Raw genomic sequence first — 25,788 nt, forward strand, 5'->3', positions numbered from 1 at the left:
ACACACACAATGACTTAAGTATAAATGATTCAGACACCTGAACACTTTTCTTAAAATACAAGTGAATTTTAAATACAAGAGGAAAAGGCCTAAAACACATCTGGAATCTTGGTAAACACAACAGCTTTCAGATGCGACATCTGGCTATCTGAGAGTGTGGTGTCTGATACTGGCCAGTATCCTCATCTAGCTGTCACTCACACAAAGTGTGCTACCCCCACCTCTGAGCATCTGCCGCTCTGCCCCTCAGCTTGCTTGCCCCTCATGACAAGTCCTGGCTTAAGCATCAGCCCTTTGAAAGATTCTTTCTCAACTAAGCCCACTCACCGATTTAACGCACTGCCTGTAAAGGTTATTCGTTGATTCCGCCTATTAAGTTTTCACTTTCCCCTTTTTTGGCAAGAATAGCCTCATTTTCCTCCCTTTCCTGCCCATCCAGTTCATGGGGTGGGTGGGACTGACCCAGCTCCTCACTAGCTGTAATGATAGGCACATGTCTCTGAAGTGATCTTCACCTCGGCACAGTGATTGGTTCCAAGACGAGCGAGTTACTTGCATTAGTTAAATGAGGGTCCATCCTGTGACTTTTCTGCAATGAATGGACAGGAGGCGCTCTGTGTCTGCTGGGATTTCTGAGCCTGGCCTTGTCAGCAACCATCTTGCCACACCGCTTAGGGAGTATTAGTTATCCACAGCCATATAACAACGTGACCCAAAACTTAGTGTCCTGAAACATCCATTTATGATTTCTCACGATTCTGTGGATTAACCGAGCCAAGATGAACAGTTTCGTTCCTCATGGTGAGGGCCGAGGTCACTCACGTGGCCGCATTCAGCTGAGAGCTTTTCTGAGATGGCTGGAATGCCTGTGATGGCCTCACCCGCCAACGCCTCTCTCCTTGTGGCCTTTCATCCTTCAGTAGCTGAGCCCTGAGCTTCTTCATAGCCAGGAAGCTGGGTTCCATGAATGGTTTTCCAGGACAAGCCTCAGCATGCAAGTGGCTTACCAAGCCTCTACTTGTGTCACAGTCCCTGAAGTCCAATTGGCCAAAGCAAACCACCAGTCAAGCTCAGAGTCAGTGTAGAAGGGAGTGCCCATGACACGAATATAAGGAGGCTTGGTACACTGGGGCCACCAAAGTAACTGTTGAACACAGAGGCACAGGGGCAGGGTTTTTATGTCATCATTGGCGCCCACCAGGTATGCCTGAAGTCAGAGATCTATCCCTGGTCATTCTGGTTATGTTAACCAAAACCAAACAAAGAAATCTTTATTTTGTTGTTGTTTAGTCAAGTCATACTAATTTAGGTTTCTGTCACTAACCAACACAGTGATCAAGCCCAGGGTGGACGCACAGACTGAAATCGGACACAGCTGACTTAGAGAAGTGGAGGCATTCCCAGTGGTCTGTCTCCCCAACAAAACTACAAATTCCCAACGGATGGGACCAACTCCTGACCTCAGGCCTGACCGATAACTCCTTATGCCTAACACAGTAACAGGAATATAAGAAACAATCAGAAAAACTCGATGATGAACCATTATAATACTATACATTTTCAAATGCTGCCATACAGTCTTCTCAAGTCTTGTATCGTCAAGGAGCAGCTCTCAAAATGATCCAAGTATTATTGACCTTCAAGACTGGGGAAGGTTCTAGTCCAAGTCCCAGCGAGCATGGGCCAGAGCTTCCCAAAGCAGACCATGACTGATGAAGCCTTTTCCATCCCTGCTCACCTGCAGTCCTTGCCCTGACAGAGGCCACTCTCAGCCTCTAGCACCGCAAGAGTAAGCATGAAAGAGGAACCGTGAATTGGAAACCCACAGGTGCATGGTGGTTTTAAACACGTCCACAAATTCTTTGGCACTCTTTCCTCAAAAGGCAGGTCTAACTCCCCTTCATAGAAGTCAGCCTCAATGACTCACTTCTAATGAAGAGAATGTGGAAGAAGGCACTCTGCATGACTTCTCAGGCCAGTCAGAAAGGCAATACAGTCTCCCACTGGCTCTCCCTTGGGACATCCTTACTACCCAGTGTAGAAGTCAAGCAGCCACATGGAAATCCAGGTGCAGATCCCAGGTGAGGTCCCGGACATCTGCTAGCATCCCCTGCCAGACATGGAGTGAGCCTTTGGATGATCCCAGCCTCCCAACCCACACTGAGTGAAGTAGAGACCAATTGTCCTTACCCAGTCCTGCCAAAATGGCAGATTCGTGGGCAAAATAAGCACTTTAAGCTACAAAGTTTTAATAGTAGTTTGTAACACAGCCATAGATAACTGGAACTAAATGAAAGAGATAAAATAGTTCAACTCACACAGTCGACAGGTGAGAAAAAGTCCAGGAGATGGATGTGACTTGCCCCCAAGGTGACCCAGAGTGGGACGGGGACTCAGATCTCCTGATGGCAAGTCTAGTGCTCTTTGCATCCCCTGCCTGGGCCTCATTCCAACCCCTGCCTCCTGACCTCTCTGTGAAGATGAAAGTCTGCCACCAAGGATGGAGGGATGGAAACATAAAAAGATCCTGGTTGCAGAAACATCCCTGAGAAGCCATGCTAGCCTGGACTGCCCACCTCTGGAATTAGCATCCAGGGAAAATACAGTTAAGTTATGGTTTCTATCATCTGCAGCCAAATGTGTGCCTGACACACTGTCTCTCAGACGGCACTGGATTCAAAGTCCTACTGTGGTGTTTCCAATTTATTTTGTTACCAAACTATAACTCTAGAGGCCAACCTGAGAGAGCTTCTCACTGCCAAGCTTGCTGCCAGCATTGCCCGTCTATTCACAGAAGCTGGTCCTCGCCCATTCTCAGCCCTGTAAGCTGACCCTGGCATCCAGCATGCTCCCTCTGGCCAGAAAAGGATCAAAGGTGCCTGGGCTGCAGTCACTGAGATACTACACCAGACTCACCATGGGTGGCCCAAGCCCTCAGAGGTGTGACTGCACAAATTACATAGCACCTCTAACTGACAACCAGAATGGTGAGACCCCCCAGCAGAATAGCATGACCGCACCCCGTACACCCATAAGCACGAAGCCTGGCTGAGGTGTGTCATCTGCTGATGTGAGTGAGGTTTGCCTGGGATCCCCTCTTTGGGTTCTATCCCAGCCAAGGCCCAAGATCACCCCTGTGCAGAATTGAGAAACTGAGGGCTCCGACTGGGGATTTTGTGGCAGGTACATTTTCTGCTGAGTCTGTTTACCCGGTAGTGATTTAGTTTATCCCTTTAAAAACAATCAGGTCTTTGGAGGAATCTCTGATATCCGTCCCTGGGTGTGGCTCACTGCCTTAATCTAAAAAACATGGGAGTGGAAATGGCCTTTTAGAAGGCACCTTGCAGAGATGGAGCAGCAGGAGTGCCCTTCCACCTAATGCCACCTACATTCAGTCAAAAGGGCCCCAAGATGCCCTGAGAAAAAAGCTGTGGAAACACACACTCAGGCTGATCCCTGCCAAGTCTAAGCTCCCAAGATGCAGTTTACAGAGGTGTCTGCGTGTGACATTTCTCAGGTAATACAGTCACCTCATAAAAGTGAGGCAACTATTATCGTCCCCGTTTTACAGATGAGGAAAGTGAGTCTCAAGGTATTGAAGGTACTTGTCCAAGGCCACATACGAGAGAATGGGTGCCATGGACTGAATGCTTGTGTCCCCTGAAATTTCTGTTGAAGTCCTAACCCCAACGTGATGATATGTGGAGGTGCTCAGGTTTGTATGAAGTCATGAGAGTGGAGCCTCGTGATGGGATTAGTATCCTTATAAGAAGAGGAAGGGACTAGAAGAACTCCTGTTCTCTCAACCACATGAGCACACAGCAAAGCTGTGGAGAGAGCAGGAGTTCTAGTCTCTCCCTCATGTTAACCATTTTTCAGCGTACAGTTCGGAGGCACTAAGTGCATTCACATCGTCGTGCATCTATCACCTCCACCCATCTCCAGAACATTTTCATCATCCACGCTGAAACTCTGTACTGATTAAGCAACTTTCCATTTCCCCTCCCACACTATTGGCAACCACCATTGTACTTTCTGTCCCTGCGAATTTGACTACTCTAAGGGCCTCATATAAATAGAATCACGCAGCTTTGTCCTGTTGTGACTGGCTCTTTTCACTTAACACAATGTCCTCCAGGTTCGTCCACATTGCAGCATGTGTCAGAATTTCCTTCCTTTTTAAGGCTGAATAATAGTCCATCGTATGGTTGTGCTACCTTCTGTTTATCTGTTCATTGTATCACAACTCATCCTCGTCATCAGTGCCAAGGAACTGGACATGGGAAGCATCTCCTCCCTTGTCAGAAACTGGTCCCAGATGGCGTGTTCACTTGTCAGAGTGTAGCCTCTGTCCACCAGCTCCACTTGTAGGGACGACTCCCATAGAAACACACATGAACAGGAGGTGTGCTACCTAACTGTGGAGTTATTTTTTTGTTCTAACTTCCAGAAATTGTATTCTGTGAAATACAATCAAATAAAGTAGTAGAAAAATGAAATTTAAAAAAACCCAAAACATAAAATACTAGCCTATTTTTTTATTATTAGATTCAACGGACATAAAATTACCAGTTAAATGGCTATAAAAGTTTCCAAACACTCTCAATTTCTCTCCTAATCTTGTTATAGACCCATAACAAGAGCCGGCACCCATTCAAAAACCACAGTTTGAGTAGCACTGCCTGGGGCATTGCTTAATGGCTAAAAAGAAAACATCTAAATGACCATCAGTAACATAGTTGTTAAATTTACTTCGGTATATCCATATTATGGTTTAGCAATAAAAAATAATGAAGCATATGAGTCAGCAATTCCACTTCTAAGTACATGACCAAGAGAAATGAAAACATAAGTTCCCACAAAAACGCATACACGAACATTCACTGCAGCTTTATTCATAACAGCCAAATGATGGAATCCCAAACGTCCATCAATGGATGAATGGAAAAACAAAATGTAGTCTGTCCGTACAACAGAATATTATTCAGTCATAAAAAGGAATGAAGTACTGATACAGGTCGCAACATGGATGAACCTAGACAACGTTATACTGAGTGAAAGAAGCCAGACACAAAAGACCACACAGTCATGATTCCATTTATATGAAATGCCCAGAATAGGCAAATAGAGAGAGACAGAAAGTAGATGAGTGGTTGTCAGGGGCTGGGAGTGATAGAGGAATTGGAAGATGATGGCTAAATGGGTACATGGTTTCTGTGTGGGGCGATAAAGATGTTCTAAAAATGGTTATGGTGATGGTTGCACAACTCTGTGCATATACTAAAAACCACTGAATCGTATACTTTAAATAGATGAATTATATGGTATGTGAATTCTATCTTAATGAAGCGCCCATAAAAAATAATGAGGCAGATTTCTATGGCTATTACAACAATTGAATTAATTATTTAAAACCTAAAGAAAATCCTGGGTATGGATGTTTTTTTTTAGTGACTTCTTCCAAACATTTAAGAAAGAGGCAACACTAAATCTTACCTTAATAATTCCAGGGAACGGAAACAGGCAAATATTTCCAAAATCATTTTATAAGTCCAGCATAACCTTGATAACCAAAACCCGATGAGAGATGAAAGGAATTTACAGACCATCTCCTTATGAAGACAAATGCAAAATCCCTAAACAAAATGTTAGCAAATTGAACATAGCAAGATATCAAAATAAAATATCTCACCCAAGTGGGATTTAATCCAAGAATGCAAGAGTAGTTAACCTCCTAAAATCTAAAAAAGGGAGAACTATCTCATGAATGAAGAAACACCATTTGACAAGTTTTAACACCCAATCATAACTTTTTAAAAAGACTCTCAGCAAACTTAAAAAGAAAACGTCTTTAATCTGATTAATATCTACAGAAACCTAAAGCAGTGGTCATTTCGGTTATGAAAACAGGGCACCTGCTATAGAATTGGTGACAATTCTATTCAGTGCTATTGAAGGTCTTAGCCAAAGCAAAGAGTTGAGTAAAAAAAAAGGCAGTAGAATAGGAAACCAATAAAATTCTATAGACAATATATTAGAAAATACCTAGAAAATCTAAAAGATGATCAAGCTGTTAAGAGTTATCAAGTGAATGTGGCAAGTGCAACATGAAAAAAATTGTCAGCAAAAACAGAAAAGCAGATATCTAAAATGTTATTATCTAAAATAGCATCAAAACCCAGTAAATTCATAGAAAGAAATCTAAATCTAATAAAACATGTGCAGGACATCTGTATTCAAACTGTAAAATATCATCAAATAAAATTCGAGAAGACCCAAATGCAGAGAGTGACATTCCATGTTCAGACATTGGAAGCCTCAATATTGTCAAGAAGTCATTTCTCCCTAAATTAAGTCTATATTCAGTGAATCTCATTCAGTCTCAACAATTTTTTTTTTCTAATAGAAATTGGCAAACTTTCTTTTAGGAAAAAAAACCTGATTATAAACTTTATGTGGAAATGCAAAGGCCCAAGAATAGCCAAGGCGACCCTGAAGCCCAAAACACCCTCTGATATCACAACTAAAGCTTTGGTGATTAAAATAATGTGGTACTGGGCTATGTATAGAAAAAAGAACGATGGAACAGAAAAGGCAGTCCAGACACAGACCTGTACAGGCATCAAGATGGCAGGAATGAAAAAGACAGAAAATACTCAGTGCTGATGAGGATGTGGAGCACCTGGAGTTCTGGAAGTCACATCCACACTCGGTGGGGCTATCGTCTTCTTCAGAAAGGTGTATTTACTAAAATTTAACATCTGTATACCTCATGCACAGCAATTCCGCTGTACGGTACAAACGCACAGAAATGCATACATATGTTCACCAAAACACATACAAGATGGCTTGAGGCAGCACTGCTCAGAATAGCCCCAAACCTGGAAACTATCTGAACGACCAACAACAGCACAATGATTAAAGAAAGGAACAATGCTCAACTACACACAGTAACATGACTATATCTCACTCTGCTCAACTGAGGACTGGAGAAGCTACACTGTGTGATTCCATCCATGTAAAGTTCAAAACAGGCAAAGCTAGTCCATCATGTGAAAAATTGGAATGGCAATTCCCCTGGCATGGCTGAGGGCGTCACTGGAGGGCAGGTCACGTGCTGTTTCTTGACCTGGACACAGATGTGCTGTGTCTGTGGAAATTCTTCAAGCTTCGAGGTTGGGATATATGCTCTGGCTGTAATAAGTTCTATTTTGACAATCAGTTACAACAAATAATGAGGCAGACATCAAAGGTACTATGTTGACATCGGGGCAACAAAAGCTATTCATGGTTGCAGAGACACAGAACATTAAATGTGTGCGTTTTCACTGCCTTCCCACCACCTCCTATGGAAGCGCCTGTGCTGGGCCCCTTGTCACTGTGACTTCAGAGAGGCCGACGGGGATGAAGGACAGAAAGGCCAGAATCAGAAGGAGCTGGAAACAAAACGAGAGACTTTCCAATTGACAAAAATGATTTGAAAAAGTGAAAATGACTGGTGTGGAGGAAAACTGGAAAAAGTCCAGGAGTCAGGGGAGGAAAAAGAAAGGGGGAGAGGGCAGGCCGTAGCACTGTGGGGACTGCCCCAGCCGAATGCCTCACGTCACTGTGTGTGGTGGTTTGCGCATGCTCATGGGCCCCTGGAGCCCATTCATGTTGGACTGAAGACGCTACCTTTAAATNTTTTGAGTAGAGGGACAGTGGGATAATTTTAAGCACAGTTTGCTTTTATTGTAATAATTTTGTAAAAATAAAAGACTGGAAAGGGGGCACTGGAAGGAGGAGTGAAAGTTGATGGAAGAAATATCAATAACAAGATATACAGATGACACCATCTTACTGGCAGAAAATAGCAAAAACATTGACTTGAAATGACTTCTGATGAAAGTGAAAGAAGAAAGTGCATCTGAACATCGGAAAGACAATGATTATGACCTCAGCAGACATACACAACTTTGACGGACAATGAAGACGCTGAAATGGTTAAAGATGGTGCTTACCTTGGTTTGGTCATCCATTCAAATGGAGACTGAAGCCAAAAATCAAGAGAAGGCTGAGACTCAGAAAGGCAGCAATGGAAGAATTAAGAAAGATCACAAAGGGCAAAGACGCGTCGTTAGACACCAATGCTAATATCACGTGCACCCTCATATTCCTAATTCCTATGTACAGATGTGTAAATTGAATAGTGAAGAAGGCCAATAGGGAAAAAATAGATCAGTACGAAACGTGGCGTTGGAGGAGAGCTCCAACGAAGACCCTGGGCCGTCAGAAAGACGGTCAAGTGAGTCCTAGAGCAAACTAAGCCTGAAACATCTCTGGAGGCAGAAATGGCCACTGAAGCTGTCCTGCTTCGGGTCCGTCATGAGAAGGCAGGATTCTCTGGAAAAGACAAGAATGCTGGGAAAAATAGAAGGCAACAGGAAAAGAGGGAGACCAGATTTGAGATGGATCGACTCCATAAAAGAAGCCACAGGCATGAGTCTACAGGAGCTGAGCAGGCTGGTGAGGACAGGGCACTGTGGACATCACTTGTTCATAGGGTCACTAGGAGCACATGACACACACAAGTAGGAAGTGAGCAGCTCATTTCCTAAGTTAGGCCGTGGAGACCAATGGAGTCAGCTTTCAAGGGATTCTGGCCGAAGGGTTTGGAACTGTTGCACAGCCAGCCTAAGGGGCTCAGAGTCCCTGTGCCCAGCAGGAACAGGGCAGGTACACCTGGGTTCACGCATCGCTCCCCCACTTCTCCACTCCTCCCCCAACCACGACAAGCACTCTCCCCTCCACACATACACCTTCCCCCCTTTTCTACAACCTCCCACATGGTGAAGAGGCCAGTGCCTGGGTAGCAGAACTTGACCCTGATAGACCCGTCCACCTCTTTCCTCTGGTGGAGTTCCTGGATCCCCAGCGGGGAGGGGTCAAGAAGACAGAATGTACGTACCCTTTAGGGAGCAAATAGGCATTGGAGGGGGCACTAGGAGGCACTACCTTGTCCTGGAAATGAAGCCCAGGTTCTGCCTCAGGGGTAGCAGGGGAGGAAGGGGACTGTCTCTTCTGGGCAGCTGCTCCTGGCCTTCCTCAGGAGGTGGCCCCTCCTGTTCTCTTAGAGCACCACCCACACATACACACAGAGAAAATGCTAAGACTACTCCCTCCCTGCAGGGCACTGCAAAGCCCACGGTCACAGCTCTGTCTGTGCACAGCTGTGCTGTCAGCAAGCATTTGGGCCAGCACAGTCTGCCTTTGTCCCCACCTGTGTTCTACTCACAGGAGGTGACGCTCTGAGGTAAAGTCACTGTCTAGTCCTTCTGTGGTGGCACACCCCGAGTGCATTCCCTGAACTGTGCCACCAAGTTACCTGCTGCCCTGCCCATCCAGGTCTCCTCTATACATTTTTTTAAAAGTACGTTTTTCGGAAAGCAGCACAAGGCGGGGTGGGCATCTCCCTCTGGACCTGGGCCATGTGGTCGTCCTTTGTCTGCTGGACTTTCTTTCTGAGTGAGCCCCATTGTCCTTTGAGCCTCAGCTTCCAACGCTTTGAAGTTCTTGCTGAGCTGGACTGTGAGTGAGCCGCACGGGGCTACTTTCGAAGAAATGATCAGACAACAAGTCTCTTCAAGCCCATTAGTGTCACAAAAATCGTGACCTGGTAGGGAAGGCAGCTCAGTGACATTCAGTCCTATTCCTAAAGGCGGAGCTGAAGAATGAAAGAATAGCGGGGACAGAAGGAAGAGACCTGCTGGGCCATGAGGGAAACCCCAGGACCACCCAAAAGAAAGGGGCTTTAAAATGCTGCCTGTTGACCATCGAGAGGCAGCAGAAGGGATCTCAAGGTCAAGGGCTCCCAGAGGAGCCAGGAGTTGCTCTTTCTCTGTCTTTGACCAGAAGGTTCATGGGAGACTCTGGCAGCAAATGAACCAAGAATCTAAGCAGAAATGACATTCTTTTCTGCAGAGAAGGCAACGAAAGGAAAACGCCCCCTCCCTCATTCCAGCCTTGCTCACTAAGTGCCTCCCCACCCCCCGCCGCCCACCCAACCAGTCCCGAATAATGATCTGTGTCCAGCTCTCTCTCACCTCCTGGGAACGACTTTCCTTAGAGTGAAAAGACATTATTCGATGCCTACTGTATGCCAAAAACGTTTTGAGGATACACTGACACAAATGTTCCACACTCTTTTATCTCAGTATACCCTGAAAACAAAGCCATGAGGTATATGATGTTTTCTCACTTTATGCACAAGGAGTCAGATAACGTGCCCGAGCTCACAGAGCTGACAGGTGGTGCAACTGGCATTCAAGGGCGGGCCAACCAGATCCTGCCCCCCACAGCATCCTGGCACCCATGTGGGGGGTGCTCTCTCCGCCTGTCAGCCCTGCCCCGGAAGTCCTGGTGGAGGGGTGGACGTGGGGTCCAGGCCCACCCAGTGGGACATCTCCCGTGAGACTGGGAATCTTGGGCACAGTGACACACATGAAACAGCTGGTACAGACACATCACGGAGGCCTCCACTCCTGAGCTGCTCACCTTTTCCTGCAGCTTGTCTTCTGCAGCACGAGCTCTGCCTCTGTCAGCAACTTCCACTACCTACCCTTTGTCTTAATCTGCCTGAGTTGATTTCTGTTGCTAGTGACCAAAGAACACTCCCTTGTTCACCATCCATCGACCTCCCTCCCTCCCCTCTGCTCCCAGAACAACAGGGCAGACCACAAGGCCAAGGCTGGCTCTCTGCCCTCCTAGCTGCCTCCCCACTAGCTGGACTATGCTGGTTGTAAACACTAAGAGACCGTAAAACAAGAACACGAGCGACGCAAGCAGCAAAGTGGCATGGAGTGAGCCAGATTAAAAGATAAAGGAAAAGAGGGGGCATTTCTGTGTGTTTCGGTTCCAACTGATCCTATTTATACATTTAACAAGGGCAGCTCTTTCTGTCTACGCCACCAGCTTCTCCATCCCTATGAGGATGAGGACGGAAGGCACGCTGAGGCCACCCGGTGCTGAGGATGGGGCGGCAGGTTCACACAGTGCAGGCCTGCACCGCCTCTCAAGGCCGTGGACATCCGAGCTTTGGGGTAGCACACGAGACTGTGTGAGGCCTCGGGAGAAAACATGGAGAGTCTCAGTGGCCAAAGGACAGAGAAGACATACAAAGAGATGGGGGGGTGCTGAAGCAAGGCTTCCGATCCCGGGAGCCAGCTGGGAGTGCCAGGTCCACACAGCTCCCAAACTCTGCTCGATTTGGGAGATCTGGGGATTAGAACACAATGTACAAGAAGTGTACATTCCTGTACACTTCCAGGCAAGCTGGCAGGACCGGATATGATTCATAGGGAAGGGATCTTGGGCAGTGCCAAACCAAATGCTAATGACTTCCAATCACCTGCCCTGGGGCCAACCAAGAACTGAGCAGAGCCAGGTACTGGCCAGAGTTAAGTCTAACATGATCAAGGAAAAAAAGTCAAGAAGTCAGGGAAACAAGAGAAAACCTGAAAGGGAGTACAGTCTAATAACAAGAAGGGGCCAACACCCCATGGGGCTTTTCCACATGAGACGAGAGCCTGCAGGTGGCCCGGTTCCTGGACAGTGTGGAATTCAAGGACAATGTTGGCAGTGGCAGCTTTTTACAGATTTTATTACCCCTTCTCTGTAACAGTCCTCCAACAGACCTGTGACTGTCACTTCACAAATCACCCAGACATATTTATAAAATGAGCTGAATTCCACCTGCTCCCCCAGTGAGGACAGTTTCTTTTCTTCCCCTCGCCCCACTCTAACACTCACTGGAGGGTCTGGTATGAGCTGGGCCCCACTCTGGAAGAGGGAATTTCAGGGTTTCACAGGCTGGGGTGGGAGAGTGACAGGCAAGGGGAGTGACATCAACCACAACATGGAATTGTTTGAGGGGAACCCAAAGTGTGGTGGGATCACAGTGCAGGGGCAATGAATTCTGCCTGGAAAATGGGAAAGGCTTCTGGAAGATGTGAGATTTAAGCTAGACTGTGAGGAATGAATATGGATTCTACAAGTAAAAAGCCAGGAGGGGAGAGACATTTCAAGCAAAGGGATGACATACGGGTACCAAGTAGATGGCATAATTGAGAAATGAAGTCATCCCACAGAGCATAGGAAGGCGATAGGATTCGAGAAATGGGTCAAGAGAGGAAGGCAGGAATCAGACTGAGAAGTGAGAAGTGCCAAGACACGACTGCGCACTTGACTCCGAAGGTCACGGAGAACTATAGAAGGCTTTTAGACAGACATCACTTTGCCCCAATCCTGAGGAAGGCGTGGGAGGGACGAAGGGCAATGAGGATCTGAGGAAGGCAGTGGTGGCTGGGATGGTGGAGGGAGGACGGCACACGGGAGACAGAACAGAAGAACTGACTGACTGGAGAGAGAGATGAGGGAGAAGGAGAAGGACCCCGAGAGAAGTAACAGAGGAAGGTAAATATGATGACTAATTTCATATGTCAACTCGGCTGAGCCATGGTGCCCAGATATGTGGTCAAACATTATTCTGAATGTTTCTGTGAGGATTTGGGGGGATGAGATTAACATTCGAATAGGTGGACTTAGAGGATAGCAGATTGCCCTCCATAATATGGGTGGGCCTCACTTAATCAGTTGAATGCCTGAATAGAACGAAAAGAGAAAACACCCAAACGAGAGAGGATTCTCCAGCAGATGGCCTTTGGACTCAAGCTGGAGCACTGATGGACCTAGGCCTGCAGCTTGTGACTTACCCTGCAGATTCTGGACTTGCCAGTGTCCACAGTCACATGACTCAAGTGACCCAATTACTTAAAATAAATCAGTCGTTTTCTCTCTTTCTCCTTCTTCCTTTCCACTTCCCTCTCTCTTCTTGCTCTTTCTCCTCTTTCTCTCTGTTTCCCTGGAGAATCCTGACTAATACAGTAAGGAACACAGTGGCCCGTCAGACTCTGGGCTAAGAAAGGGGGCAAACACCACAGCCCACTGCTGTCTTCATGACCCCACCCCCAACAGGTCTGTTCAGAGTCAACACACAGTGACGAGCACCCACTCTGGGCCAGGCCCTTGCCTCTGCCTCCACCCTCATGTGTCATTTAATCCAAGAGTTGACTGGGTACCTCCTCTCAGATGTCCTACAGCCACGTCAAAACGAACAGTTCTGAACAAACTCCCTGTCCTGGTTTCCACCCCCGTTATAGCAATGGTACTATCTAGTTGCCCAAGTCAAAAATCTGAGTGTCACCCCAAAACTGGGAGTCATCCCATCTTCTTTCTCCTTCATTCCCCCTTACTCGGTCATCCTCCGAGTCCGGACAATGCAGCTTCTAAAATACACATCACCTCTGTCCATGTCCTTCTATTGCCTCCATCACCATGCCCTTAGTCCAAGCGTCGATGACATCTGGCCCGGACAATTCCAATGACTTCGTAACTGGCTTCTTCACTTCCCCGGCCCCTACTTTCCTCCCAGGCACTCCTCCAAGTCCACTCTCCACACTGCACCAGCCAGAGCTTTTGAAAACATAAACTGGACAATGTCACTTCTTTATTTTCAGCCCAGTAATGATTTCCCATTGTTTGGAGGATGAAATATACACTCTTCCACAGCCAAGAGGAACAGGCCACATGGACTTGACCCACCTCTCCCACATTATCTCATCATGCCTTCTCCTGCTTGCTTCAGACACTGACCCTTCCCAGTTCCTGGATGACACCCCCACCTCCTGGCTGCCTAAGAATCAGCTCGCTGTTCATGGGGCCTTGGGCACCTTGGGTGCCTGGCTTCTTCTCATAGATCTTGATGTCAGTGTCCCCTACCCAGAGAGCCTCCCCTCACCTCCATTTCTAAGAAGACTTTAATATAAGCACCCCCTTTAACTCTCTACCAAAGCACCCTGACTGTGTCTGCATGGCTCTTATTACAATTCTCAGTTATCTATTTATTCGTTGGTTTACCTGTTTTGTCTCCTCCACCCTACCCCTGACACCTGGAATGTAAACTCCATGAGGGCACAGACTTTGTCATGTTCACCACTGTGCCCCCAAAACCTAACATGGTAAATATTTTTCATTCTACGTGTGGGATTATTGCACTATTATTAAAGGGTAGTTAATTGAAGCCCATAGAGGTTAAGTAACATGCATAAGGTCACACAGCTCTTATTGGCAGGTCCAGGACTCAAATCTAAGCCTCTCTTATTTCAGGAGACCTGCTTTCTGTCACTCCCCATAGGCTTCTGTGAACCAAAAGCCACAATGCACTTTTCAGTTTTAAAAGATCTTTTAGAAACATAGTACTTACTAAACATAAACATTTCTGGAGCACCTGTGATGTGCCAAGTGTCCTGCTGAGTGGACAATGGACATTAAGTCAGACAGGACTGTTTTCCTGGGAGACCAGCTCAGTTCAAGAGCAGGGCAGTAGAGGTGTATGATCTAGCAATAGACTTGGACAGGCCTGCGGAGAGCCCAGGGCCAGAAACAAGAAACCATCTTTTATTATTCAGTTGAGCACCTTTTAGCTGTTTCACTTATTCTGGGTTATGCCGGCAATGCATACTCATTGTAAGCAAATTTCAGAAAATGAAAAAAAAAAATGAAGAATATTCATAATACAATCACCCACTATGTACACTATGGTATTATGTTGCTTTAAAATTAGTTTTCCCCCACTATTGAAATATTGTGGCTGTCTTTCCCTATAAATATCTGTGGGTGTTATTTCCAATGTTTTTGCTTCTATGAACGGTGCTCTGACAAACATAACTGCACCATCACCTTTGCACAGTTGTCAGATTACACACTAAACCTAGGAGCGAATACACGGGGAGGAAGTTTGTGCTTTTCAAACAATTTAACAATTGAAACCATTTAAACTTTATTAATCTGATTGTTGAAAACTGATCTCATTCTACTAGGTATTTCTACAATTATTCATGACATGGGCCATCTTTTAAGGTGCCCAGAGCAGTGCCTGGCACAGAATGGGAGTTTTACAAGTTTTCACCGAAGGAAAGTGTCACCCTTTGTGTTTTTCTTTTGGGACTCCCTAATCATATCCTTTGTCCGTTCTTCCACAAAAATATTTGGCTTTTCCTTAATCTTTTGCGAGAACACTTTATAGCTCATAAATATTAACCATGTGTTTGTTATTTATGTTGAACTTTGCATTTCACTGCCCTTGTTTTGAACTTTTGTGTTTTCCGGTAAATTTTTAAAAATACTAATTATCTTTTTCTTTTCAATTCCCTTTAGAATTCTATAGAATTTAATGAATATAGTGGGCTCCCTCTGGTGGTCACAAGAAAATCCCTCAATCACGCGGTAAGTACATAGTTAAACCTCAAGACTTTTATTTACAGGACACGGTACATTTTAGAATTAATAGATTCTGAGTGGCTAGACGACGCCTGAAGAGAAGACTTCTAATTACTTTCTTCCATTCATCAGCAGGTCTACAAAGTGGTTGGTAAGGCCGCTGTCCAAAACCACGCTTACCATCATCCCTTCCAAATCCCTCTTTGGGGATTTCCTGTGTCTGTTCAGGCATCATCCCTCCCCTAGACTTGCAGCTTGGGGCACCTCTGTCCCCTCCCACGCCCATCCATCCTGTTTGTGAGTTCTGTCTGCCACATGGCCTGGGGCCTGTGGCAGCTGTCCTCTGCCTTCAAATCTCGCGGCCCTCGTTCAAGTTCTCATGACCTCTCCTCCAGCGAAGTCACTTAGCAAACGGTTACCAACTCTCCTCTATGTGCCTGGCACTGTTCTAGGGTCAGGGGACAAGGCACGAGACAAGCCAAGACTGTCGCTACTCTGAGCACCCTCTCTATGAGCTTCTCTGCTGGAACCAAATCTGTGATCCAGCCCATCCTCCACTCTGTTTCTAGGGTCCTCTGAAAGCTGACATGTTCACTGCCTCCTTCAGCTGGGTCCCCTGGAATAAACCCACATCTCTCCAGAACCAAGCCCTATCCTTACCTCCCACTGCCACCTTCCAGCCAAACTGAGCTCATGGCCATCCCTGGAGTTCTCCTCTGCTTCTGCTCAGGAGCCAGGTCTCCTGACATGTGTCCCCCATCCCAGCTGGCTAAGGTGTCGACCTTAAGAAGTCTTCAAATGCATACCCGGCCGTCATCCTCCCCCTGCCCAGGTCCTCCTGATCTGAGGTGATCTCTTCCTCTTTTTAGTTTCCATAGGACTTTCTTTCAGACTCTTCCCATTCTCAGTGTATATGGTTCTCACATCTGTGCCATCATCCTCCAACAACTGGATCTGCAATTCCGCTAATAATCTTAGTCAACATCACCCACAGGAGAAGCACAAAATGGGGTAGGGAGAGATGAATGAATGAACGAACAAATATCTATGAATAGTGGAAGAGAAACTGAGACCATTCTCCAGAGAATTCTAGCCCCACCTCTGAAAATCAGACACACAAATTATCTCCTTCAGCTTTGCACAGCCTGACGTGATGGGATAACTGCCATTAAGCTACTTAATTTTACCATAAACTCAAGTCAACTAGAATCTAACACATAAAAAATATATCATTTAAAAAATTCTACAAGTAAGAAATAATTGAAAGGGGGATAACAATTGCTTGCTTCCAAGTACTAGGAAAACACTATCCCTTCACACTAGCTCTTTCCAAAGCCAACAAGTAGAATAAACAGGCTGAAAACGAGTAGCTTCTACCACTTCCATTCCTCTCTATAATGTTTCCACACACCGTCAACGGCTGTATCAGGATCCGTGTCATTTCCACGTAGTGCTTCATGCTCTCATAGGTAGAGTTTCACTCCTCAGTTCAAAATTCCAAACATTTTCACAGAGCAGTGAAATTCTAACTTTGATTAATCTGTTTATTAATTTCTGGGAAGTGGCCCTATAGTGCAAGCATGGTGCACACACACAATGTCTCTGGTATATCATACGAGGACACAAAAAGGCAGAACAAGGAAATGAGAAGGATCACCAGTGTAATGGAAAGTTCCTAAGAATTTCCAGGGCAGGTCAAGCCTGGTTAAACGCTGGTGTGAGCTGTGTGGAGGGGCTATGCATGAGGCTATCAGTGGCTGACAGGAGTTCGTGGGCTACACGGTCTCTTTTCCCTTATAGTTTTCTCACTCCCACGTGTGACGTCGCCATAATTTTCTCACCAATGTCCCAGAAGGACATGCCAGTAATGCCTGGCAAGCCTTTGTGCTTTCCCTCCAATGGTCAGCTCCGAATCTCCCCTCCGGCAGCCCTAACTGACACCGGTGAAAACAGAGAATGCAACAGGCTGCACGTGGTAGGTGCATAGTGGGTCTGAGTGAGCCAAATCTGGGGAAGCAGAGCCAGCCCTTCGGCTAAACTCTCTGCATGTATTTACTCATTCCATCCTCGCAACGATCCTATGAGGTAGGTACTATCAGAAACCTCATTTCACAGCTGAAAAACTGAGGTGGGTGCACGGAAGATAAATTGCTTGTTCAAGGTCAGGCAGGAGGTCTGGGTTGATCCCTGGGCCACACCGCCTGATAGGCAAGTTCAAATGAGGGAGAAGATGCAAGTGCTTCAAGTGCAGACAAAACTTGAGTTCAACACAGAATCTGTCTACAGTCCCCAGAGTAGAACCATCTGGACATGGCTAATCAATCGTCCCTGGAGCAAGGCTGAAGTGGTTACCTTTCATTTGTGTCTGCCTAGCTATATCGTTCTCTCTTCTTCTGGGAACAGCACCCTAAAATTCCTTTGGGTAACTGCTCTTCCTCATTCTCAGCCCACATGGTTCTGGTTACATTAACCTTCCTAGAATGTTCCCATGACCCAAATCTGGCCAATCAATGCATCCCATGGATAGGCATCTGCCCCAAGCCAAGAAAATCAGGGTCACTTCTGGGAATTTGTTTTTAATTGTGGTAAAATACATACAAAATTATGTATTTTTACCATTTTAACCATTAAACAGTGCACAATTCCATGGCATTTAGTACATTCATATGTAGTTCAACCATCGCCACTACCAATTTCCAGAACTTTCTCATCTTTCCAAACAGAAAATCTCTACCCTTTCAGCAATAGCTCCCTGTATTCGTTTGCTGGAGCAGCCATAAAAGAGTACCACAGTACAACAGGAATCTATTTTCTCACAGTTTTGGGGGCTATCAGTCCAAGATCACGGTATTGGCAGTGTGGGTTCCTTCTGAGGCTGTTCTCCGTTGCTTGTCGATGGCCGTCTTCTCCCTGCGTCTTCACGTGTTCCTCCCTCTGTGTATTCCTATGTCCTAATCTCTTCTTTTAAAGGTGCCAGTCATATTTGATTAGGGCTCACCCTAACAACTTCATTATAACTCAGTCACCTCTGTAAAGTCCCCTCCTACAGATACAGTCATATCCTGAGGTACTAGGGGTTAGGACTTCAACATGTGAATTTCAGAGAAGACATAATTCAGCCCATAACACTTCCCCACTCCCCAGTGCTGGGACTTTTGAGAAAAGGGAGTGCTATCTGCTGGGGTTGCTGAGAAGACACAATCGACCCAGGAGCTGTTGGTGGCCACTTTCCTGCCCCAAGATGATACCGTCTGTAAATGGCGCAGAGAAGGGCCGGGTGATGGAGAGGGAGCCCCTGAACCCAACACACCTGAATTCGGCCCTGTCTCTGACCTTTCCATTTCCAGGTACATGAGCTAATAAGTTCTCCGTTTTCACTTCACTAATGTGGGATGGTCAGAACATTAATTAGTGTTCTGACACTTCTAAGTAAAAGAGTCAGTTAATGGAAGGACCTTTGACACCAAAGTGGCCCACATCTCCAGGACGTCCAAGATGGGACCACATGGTGGCTGTTCAAGTGGCAGAGTCAAATTCAAATCCAGGACTTTCAGATTCCAAGGTGCCAGCCCTGACCTGTCCTTTCGGATGCTCCAGTGTCATGACTGTTCATAGCACAGTAGACCTGGGGTCTTGCCAGAATCTCTCCCCTAGAGCAAGCTTCAGGGCCACTCCCTGCCAAAGCCCTTCCTGTAAGGTTCCAGGATTGCTGCTCTGAAGTAGCCTCCCCCAATAGACTGAGGGCTCCTGTCCTCCAGTCTGTGAGAACACAGGACAAGAAACAACTCAAGTGACAGGTCAGGTCCCCTCACAGGACAGCCTGACAGCCAAACAGGATTCCATCATTTAACCCAAACAAGGCAGCACCCGCTCTCCAGTATGTGAACTGATTCAGACCATCTCAAAGAGAAATGGCGAACTGAAAAAAGCAACACAGGGACAACGACATACGATGCTATTTGCATAAAAACAGGAAGGGAGCTACTAGAGGAAATGAACAATCCTCGGTGGCCCTGGGCTTGTCTGAGCTCCGCTCCTGCCTTCCCACGGCCTTATCCCCTGTGTGTCTCTGTGTCTCAAATCTCTCGTCCTGTCTCTTATAAGGACACTCATTAGATTTAGGGCCACCCTAAATCCTGGATGATCTCATCTTGACATCCTCAACTTAATTATATCTGCAAAGACCTTATTTCCAATAAGGCCACATTTACAAGTACGGGGAGGTTAGAACTGGGATGTATCTTTTCAGGGGACACAGTTCAACCCACTACACCATTTTATAGACGAGGGATGCAAAGCTCAAAGACCCCTCCTTTGTCCAAGGTCACAAGGCTACTTCAGGGCCCAGCCTTGCCAGTCTTCCCGCCACTGAGTGTGGCGGGAGCAGCAGCCTGCCCCTCCTCATGGAGTGCCAGCTCCACAATGGGCAACACATACAGAAGAGCCGCCCCCTTCTCTGGCCTCGCTTATCTGTCTGCGGTGTCCTAGGTTCTGACAAAAGATTACACTGTCTCCCAAGCATGGGAAGGAGCTGGGCCAGGGAGATCTGTGGGTATCTCAAATCAGATAGGGACCCAAGCTATAGAGAGTGGTCTGTGTCCGGACTCCAGGAGTCCGCAGGGCAGATCAGAGCTGGGAGAAAGGGAATGAGTTAAGGCTTCCAGTGTTGGAGAAAAGGCCTCTGTCCCTTTCATGGCAGGGGAGAATGTGCCAACTGACAGGGTTTTGCATCAGTGAAGGGCTCTGGTCCAAAAGGCTCAAGCGAGTCCTCCACCTCGAGTGGGCATGCATGTGCATCGGGGCCTGGCCACACCAACTGCACCTGCCAAGATGGCTTGGTGGCAGCCACAAGCCCCTGGGATAGCAGCAGCACAGAGCAGCAGCACAGGCCCCTCTCAGAGAGCACAGGAGGGAGGTCGCTGCCTTCTGTCAGTGGGACTAGGGGTTTTGGCCAGTCTTTCAGCCTCCATGGGTCTTCTCTGATACCCTCATAGAGCCTCTCTTTGTGGTTCGTGACCCCTCTAGGGGCAACAGGACACAGGACTGCTTCTGAGTCATGAGCTTTGATCTATACTTTCCCCATGACCTCAAAAAAGCCCACGGACCCCACTCCAATATTGTCATCATTTTTTGATGAGGACCCTTATAGTTAATAAACAGCAGACCAAGGTTTGGACCTGGCTCAGATTTATTCAGGAGTTCTGTACCCCCTCACTGCCTATTCCTTCATATCCACCTGTCACCTGTACTGGGGATTTTCAGACTTCCAGTCAGCAACCCACAGCAAGAAACCCAGTTCACATAGTCATCCATCATGCCTACAAAGATAAAAAACTGAAACAAAAACTCCAGCCCAATAGCTTTTATTGGAGTCTATGTGAATTCAAAATTTCAAAATGCTGGATGCAGCCCCGGAACTGATTTCATCTCTTACGAATACTCTGTGACTTTGTTTAAAAAGTACTTATCCATATAACTCATATGAATTTACACCCATACGACACTCAGAAAAAAAAAAGAGGGAAAAAAGAGTTGTTGTTTCCATTTTATACATTTTGCAGATCATCAAAAATGCATTTGTGGATCTGGGTTTTTTTCCCCCGCTGAATCGCAATTTCTGACTTCCTGATCAAGTAATGATGCCATTACTTGTCATGTCTTTTTTCCTCCTATTAAAAATCTGGAGGTCCTATTATTAAAAGCTAGCTTAAGCTCAACCATCAAACTCTCTCCTGCTGGGCCCCCGGAGACCTAATCTTCACACCTCAAGGTTCACCTTTGCAGACATTCCAGGCATCTCCCAACCTTGAGATGTGAATTATCAGTGAGCTTGGTTTCTCTGGAGCAGCGAAGTAGATTGGGAAGTGCCAGACAACTTGGCTAATGGAAAGAGTGACAGTAAGGACAAGGGCCACTGAGCTCAGCTGCTGTCACCAGTGTTCTCTCATCTTGTCCAGCACCGTGAGGAGTCAACCTTCCGCTCATTTGCCGATTTACACATCATCCTCTGAGAGGTTAATATTAAGCCTGTGCCGGGGCCAAGACTACACACCTAAATTCTCAATCATTGTCCATGCAAAGCTCCCGTGAGGACAACCGGAAGACCTGATATGAACCAGGATTCGAGCCACATGACTTAGGAATCAACAAATCCTGGTTCTATCCACAGCTGTCCTGGTCTCCAGCACCAAAACCGAAGAGAGACATGATTATTTGAATAATTCAGACCATGTTTCCTGCTCCCTTCCTCTACCTCCACCAAAAGAATGAAAACAAACAAATGATTTGCCCAGATTATTTATCAACCTCCACTCCCTGCCCTGCCAATGTCTTGGGTCACAACGTTTATATCGTGTGATGGTTCATGCCTGTTTCTCCATCTTTAGGATGGGAAGGATGGTACCTTCCTGGTATCTAAGCCTTTACTAGAAATCATCTCTAGTGGTTTCTCAGCTCCCCCAGCAATACTGCCATCCTCATCAAACTGAGGCATTTAATCTTCCTGGGATTTTCAACTAGTGACACACCTGCCAGGATGAGCCATACAGTACAACAGACAGTCTGAAACCCAAAGCAGTCCTCTTGAGGACCTCAGAACTGGCCTTGGCAGTTCTGAGCAGACAGAAGAGAGAAGCCAGTCCTAGGGACGTCAGGAGCCAGCAAAGACGGAATGTCCGCTTACCTGGGGGGCAGACGCACTCGGTCGGCGCTTCGCGAACTGTCCGGAGCTTGACTAGTCCCTCCAACTTCTGAACCAGGAAGAAAAGGGGGTGGGGGGAAAAATAAGGATGAGTTTGAGAGCAGAGAGGAGTAAAAATGGAAAAATGAGCAAAAAACAACGTATTGAAAAAATTGACAGCGGTGGTGGTATTTTCGAGAACATGTTTTTACAAGGTAATTAAATTCTATGGTTTTAGAATGAGAGAAGAAACAAACATAAACACTGAGCAATTTACTTGGGGGTCTCTGAAAAGAAGGTGGCAGGTTTCTGCTTTGTTACGGATGTTGGCAAACACAAATCAAGAAAAGCCAAAAGCAGTCAGCTTGAAGATTGGAGGGCAGGGCCCTTGCAGCAGCTTTCTGTACTCAGATCTCCCAATCAGCTCCAGGAAGCCCCCGGCTGCCCTGGCCGCAACCCCTCCCATCCCACGGGGTTCAGATCTGCTCCTCAGGCCCAACCCAGCCTGATGACATTTTCCTTTCTTCTTACCTGTGGGGATCCTTGGCCTAGAAATTTTGGTTCAAAACAATTTACTAAGAATCTGTACACGCCAGCCCTGTGCTAGATTTGGGTGAAGGGAAAAAGCTACTGCGGAAATGGAGTCAGAAGCCACAGCTCCACTATTATGAGAACTCACAGCACAGCCCTGGCCTCGTCCCCGTCTGATCTGACCCTCGGAATAACCTCTGAGGCCCGAATTATTGTCCCTGACTCACTGAGAGGACACAAAGTACAGAAAAAGAAGAAACTAGTCCCAAATCCCATATCTAGGTTTACGGTAGTGAAACGATTGGTCCATAACCCCCAAACTAGCTCAGACTGGAGTCCTAACAAGAATCTATAAATTATTTACCTTTCTCTAGAAAAAAACAAAATTTCCCACAAAGGGAAACAAAGTACATTCCAAATGTGTTAATTTGAGTGAAAAATGCACTATGACCTGCAGAAAGGGCATTTGTTAGAAACATAAAACTAATTTTTAAAGCGCTGCTTTAAAAGGAGGTGAGAAGGTCACCCCCACCCTGACTGCCAAGCCTGAAATTTTCACAGAACCTGAGACTCCAGCCAAGCCCCCTCTTGTCTCTTTCTGGAAGAGCCCAGGACTCCAAGACAAAACAAGTAACCAGGTTAGCTCCAGCTACCTGCAAAGCACTTCCGAGTTCCACCTCCATCCGGGTTCGGCCGGTCCCCCACATGTTCCAGATGCAACAGAGGCTAATACAGACAACGGATGGAGTTAAGGCCACGTTTGAGGGAACATGCAGATATGCCGCGGTGGAGGGGTGTGCAAGCTGTACCGCACGGGCAGAGGTGTGGGGTGCCGCCTTTCAGTGCATCGACTTCTCCATCCTCACTGCACCTGTCTGGCCTACAAGGCCTTGGCTTCCCCAGAAATCGAAACCTGGCTGGGCCTCTGGAAGCCAAGCTCTCAGCCCTCATGAGGACCCCCACCTGCTACACGCTCCTGCTCTGCTCTGGAGCCACCCACCTGGCCCAAAACAACCCTGCGAGCAGAGCTGCTGGGACTGGGCCCCCGGCCCCCAGAGGTCCCCCCACCTCCAACTCTCCGAAGCTGCTCTGGGGTTCCCACCAGGTGAGTGAGGTCAGCTCCACCCCGGCTGCAGGAGACACCACCCTCAGCAGCAGGCCTCGTGCACAGAGCTCTGGAGCACCGTGACACGCGGTCCACACTGAACCCAACGCTGCTGAGGCTGCTGCGCATGCGGGCAAGAGAGGGACCTCAGAACTCACTTTACAGATTTCAATTTTTACCTGGAAAAAGAATCCAGTCTTCTAGTTTAAGCTAGTTTGTTCGAGAAGCTCTCATTTGTTTATCATTGCTAGACAGACGAGAAGTCACACTAATTTTCTTCTATTTTTTTCCACAAAAGCATTTACTGCTAAGAAGCTAGTGGCTTTTAACAACTGTTATCAACTGGACCACTCACCTAAAGGGGGAGGGATCTTTACCAAATATTGATAGGCAACTCGATTATTTTTAAGCTACTCTTATTTAAAATTAAAAGCTGAACAAGAAATTATTGGTGAGAAGGTAAAAAAACCTTACTGTTAATGCCAGTAGCGGGATTGAGTTTTTGCTCTGTCGTTTATTCTAACTTCTATATGCACTTGCTTTTCTGGATTAGATGGTGAATATGAAAAGTTTTATCTCCTAGTCTGCTACCCTCCCATCTCCAGGCCCCTAACTTTCCGTGGATTTGAAACATCCCTACTCTGAACATAGAGGGAAATGTTTGAATTAGAAATCCAATCCCACAATCTTTATTTCCATGCTTTTTTTTTTTTTAATTCTAAGAAAATATTCTTTTGTGTCCAGGTTTGTAAGAAAGGATTTAAAAGCCTCAACTTTTTACATTCAATTATCTGGCAGCACCCCTCGCATCTGCAAACAATATGGTCCTGGTTTTACATTTGCAAATAACTCCCACTCAGAAAGTAAACAGAGTATGAGTTTCTGAGAAAAGACTGACTTTGAAAGAGTTTCCTCCAGAAGTACAGAGAAGGAGGATTTAAAGTTTTGGGGGAGGGTGGCAAGCACAGAGGGGAAATTAATTAGGGGAAATCACAGGTTTCAAAAAGGCATTACACGGTCAGATGCTGAATTTATTAATGAGCTGTTGGAGTGCTAGTCTGGAACACTTCACCAGATGTTTGATCACATCCTTGACCAGTTATGTTTTGATGAAATATGGATTAGCATACAAAAAAAGGATGTAATGATTTATTTCTGTAAAATCTACAAATAAAGCTGCAGACATTCCTATCCTTTGACAGAAAATTCCTACTCTAGGGAATATACCCCAAGGAAATAAATCAGCAGAAGCAAAAAATGATATTCATGAAGTTGTGCCTCAAAACAGTGGGAGTGGTTTAGAGAAGGATGGTGAGTCCCCTTGATGAAACTGTCATATCTTCATGAAATATCATTATGAAGACTATGTAGCAACAAGAAAAAATGCTTATGATACAATAATAAAATGTCTACATCTGTGTAAAAATCCAGGCGTTGGGTGGCAGCAACTGGCAAACATCCACTCACTTGGGTGTTGAGATTACAGTGATTTACTTTTTTAAAAGTTCTTTCTGTTTTCTACATAATACTATTTTCTCAGTAAATCAATCAATCAGTCAATCAATCAATCATGGAAGTAGAAGAGCCAAAATGAAGCCAGCCTGAAATCTCCCTAATGAGGACAATTTTTGAATGACAGACAGATGATTTTCTCTCCTCAGGAAGACCCAGTTCCAGGACCAACTCTGCAAATATGCACGCACCACAGACACCAGCAGAAAGGCTTGTGGAGAATGAGACCCTCTCTGCACAGGCACATCCAGATGCTCACGTTCCGCCCCCATAGGGAGGACTCATGCATGCATCCTCACTGCCACCAGCAGCCCGAGAGGGGCACTTCCTGGCCTCTTTTTTAACTTTCTTTTTTCTTCTACCCCACCATGGTGATGATGATCATGGTGATGAAGAGAACAGCAGATATAAAGTATTATTATCAAGATTATTGATTATTTATTATGTGCCAGGTACAGTGACAACAGCTGTTGTCTCATCTAGTCCTCCCAAGAACCCCCATGAGGCTGGGACTATTATTATAGCCATTTATAGATAAAATTGAGACTTAGAGAAGGCAATGTAAGTGTCAGGGCTGGAACTGAAGCCTGATATCGACTAACTCTAACCACAATAAAAGACAGCTTTTGCTTACGTGCAATTTTCA

General features: G+C 46.2%; 1 protein-coding gene and 1 long non-coding RNA gene across 14 annotated transcripts in view; both read right to left on the bottom strand.

The window, feature by feature from the left end:
- The window catches only part of LOC120616587 (uncharacterized), a 16,027-nt gene extending 11,355 nt beyond the window's left edge, over positions 1-4,672 (bottom strand). The window contains exon 1 of the long non-coding RNA XR_005656626.1: positions 4,663-4,672. This is a non-coding gene — a long non-coding RNA (uncharacterized LOC120616587). The remainder of the gene's footprint in view (positions 1-4,662) is intronic.
- Positions 1-25,788, bottom strand: part of COL23A1 (collagen type XXIII alpha 1 chain) — a 283,264-nt gene that overhangs the window by 243,677 nt on the left and 13,799 nt on the right. For all 13 annotated transcript variants that reach the window (XM_039880152.1, XM_039880151.1, XM_039880150.1 and 10 more), the window contains exon 2: positions 21,998-22,064. In XM_039880152.1, the coding sequence (XP_039736086.1) occupies positions 21,998-22,064 (67 nt within the window). The remainder of the gene's footprint in view (positions 1-21,997; positions 22,065-25,788) is intronic.

This window comes from Pteropus medius, unplaced genomic scaffold (assembly GCF_902729225.1).
Source record: "Pteropus medius unplaced genomic scaffold, Ma_sr-lr_union100, whole genome shotgun sequence".
NCBI classification, from domain to species: domain Eukaryota; kingdom Metazoa; phylum Chordata; class Mammalia; order Chiroptera; family Pteropodidae; genus Pteropus; species Pteropus medius.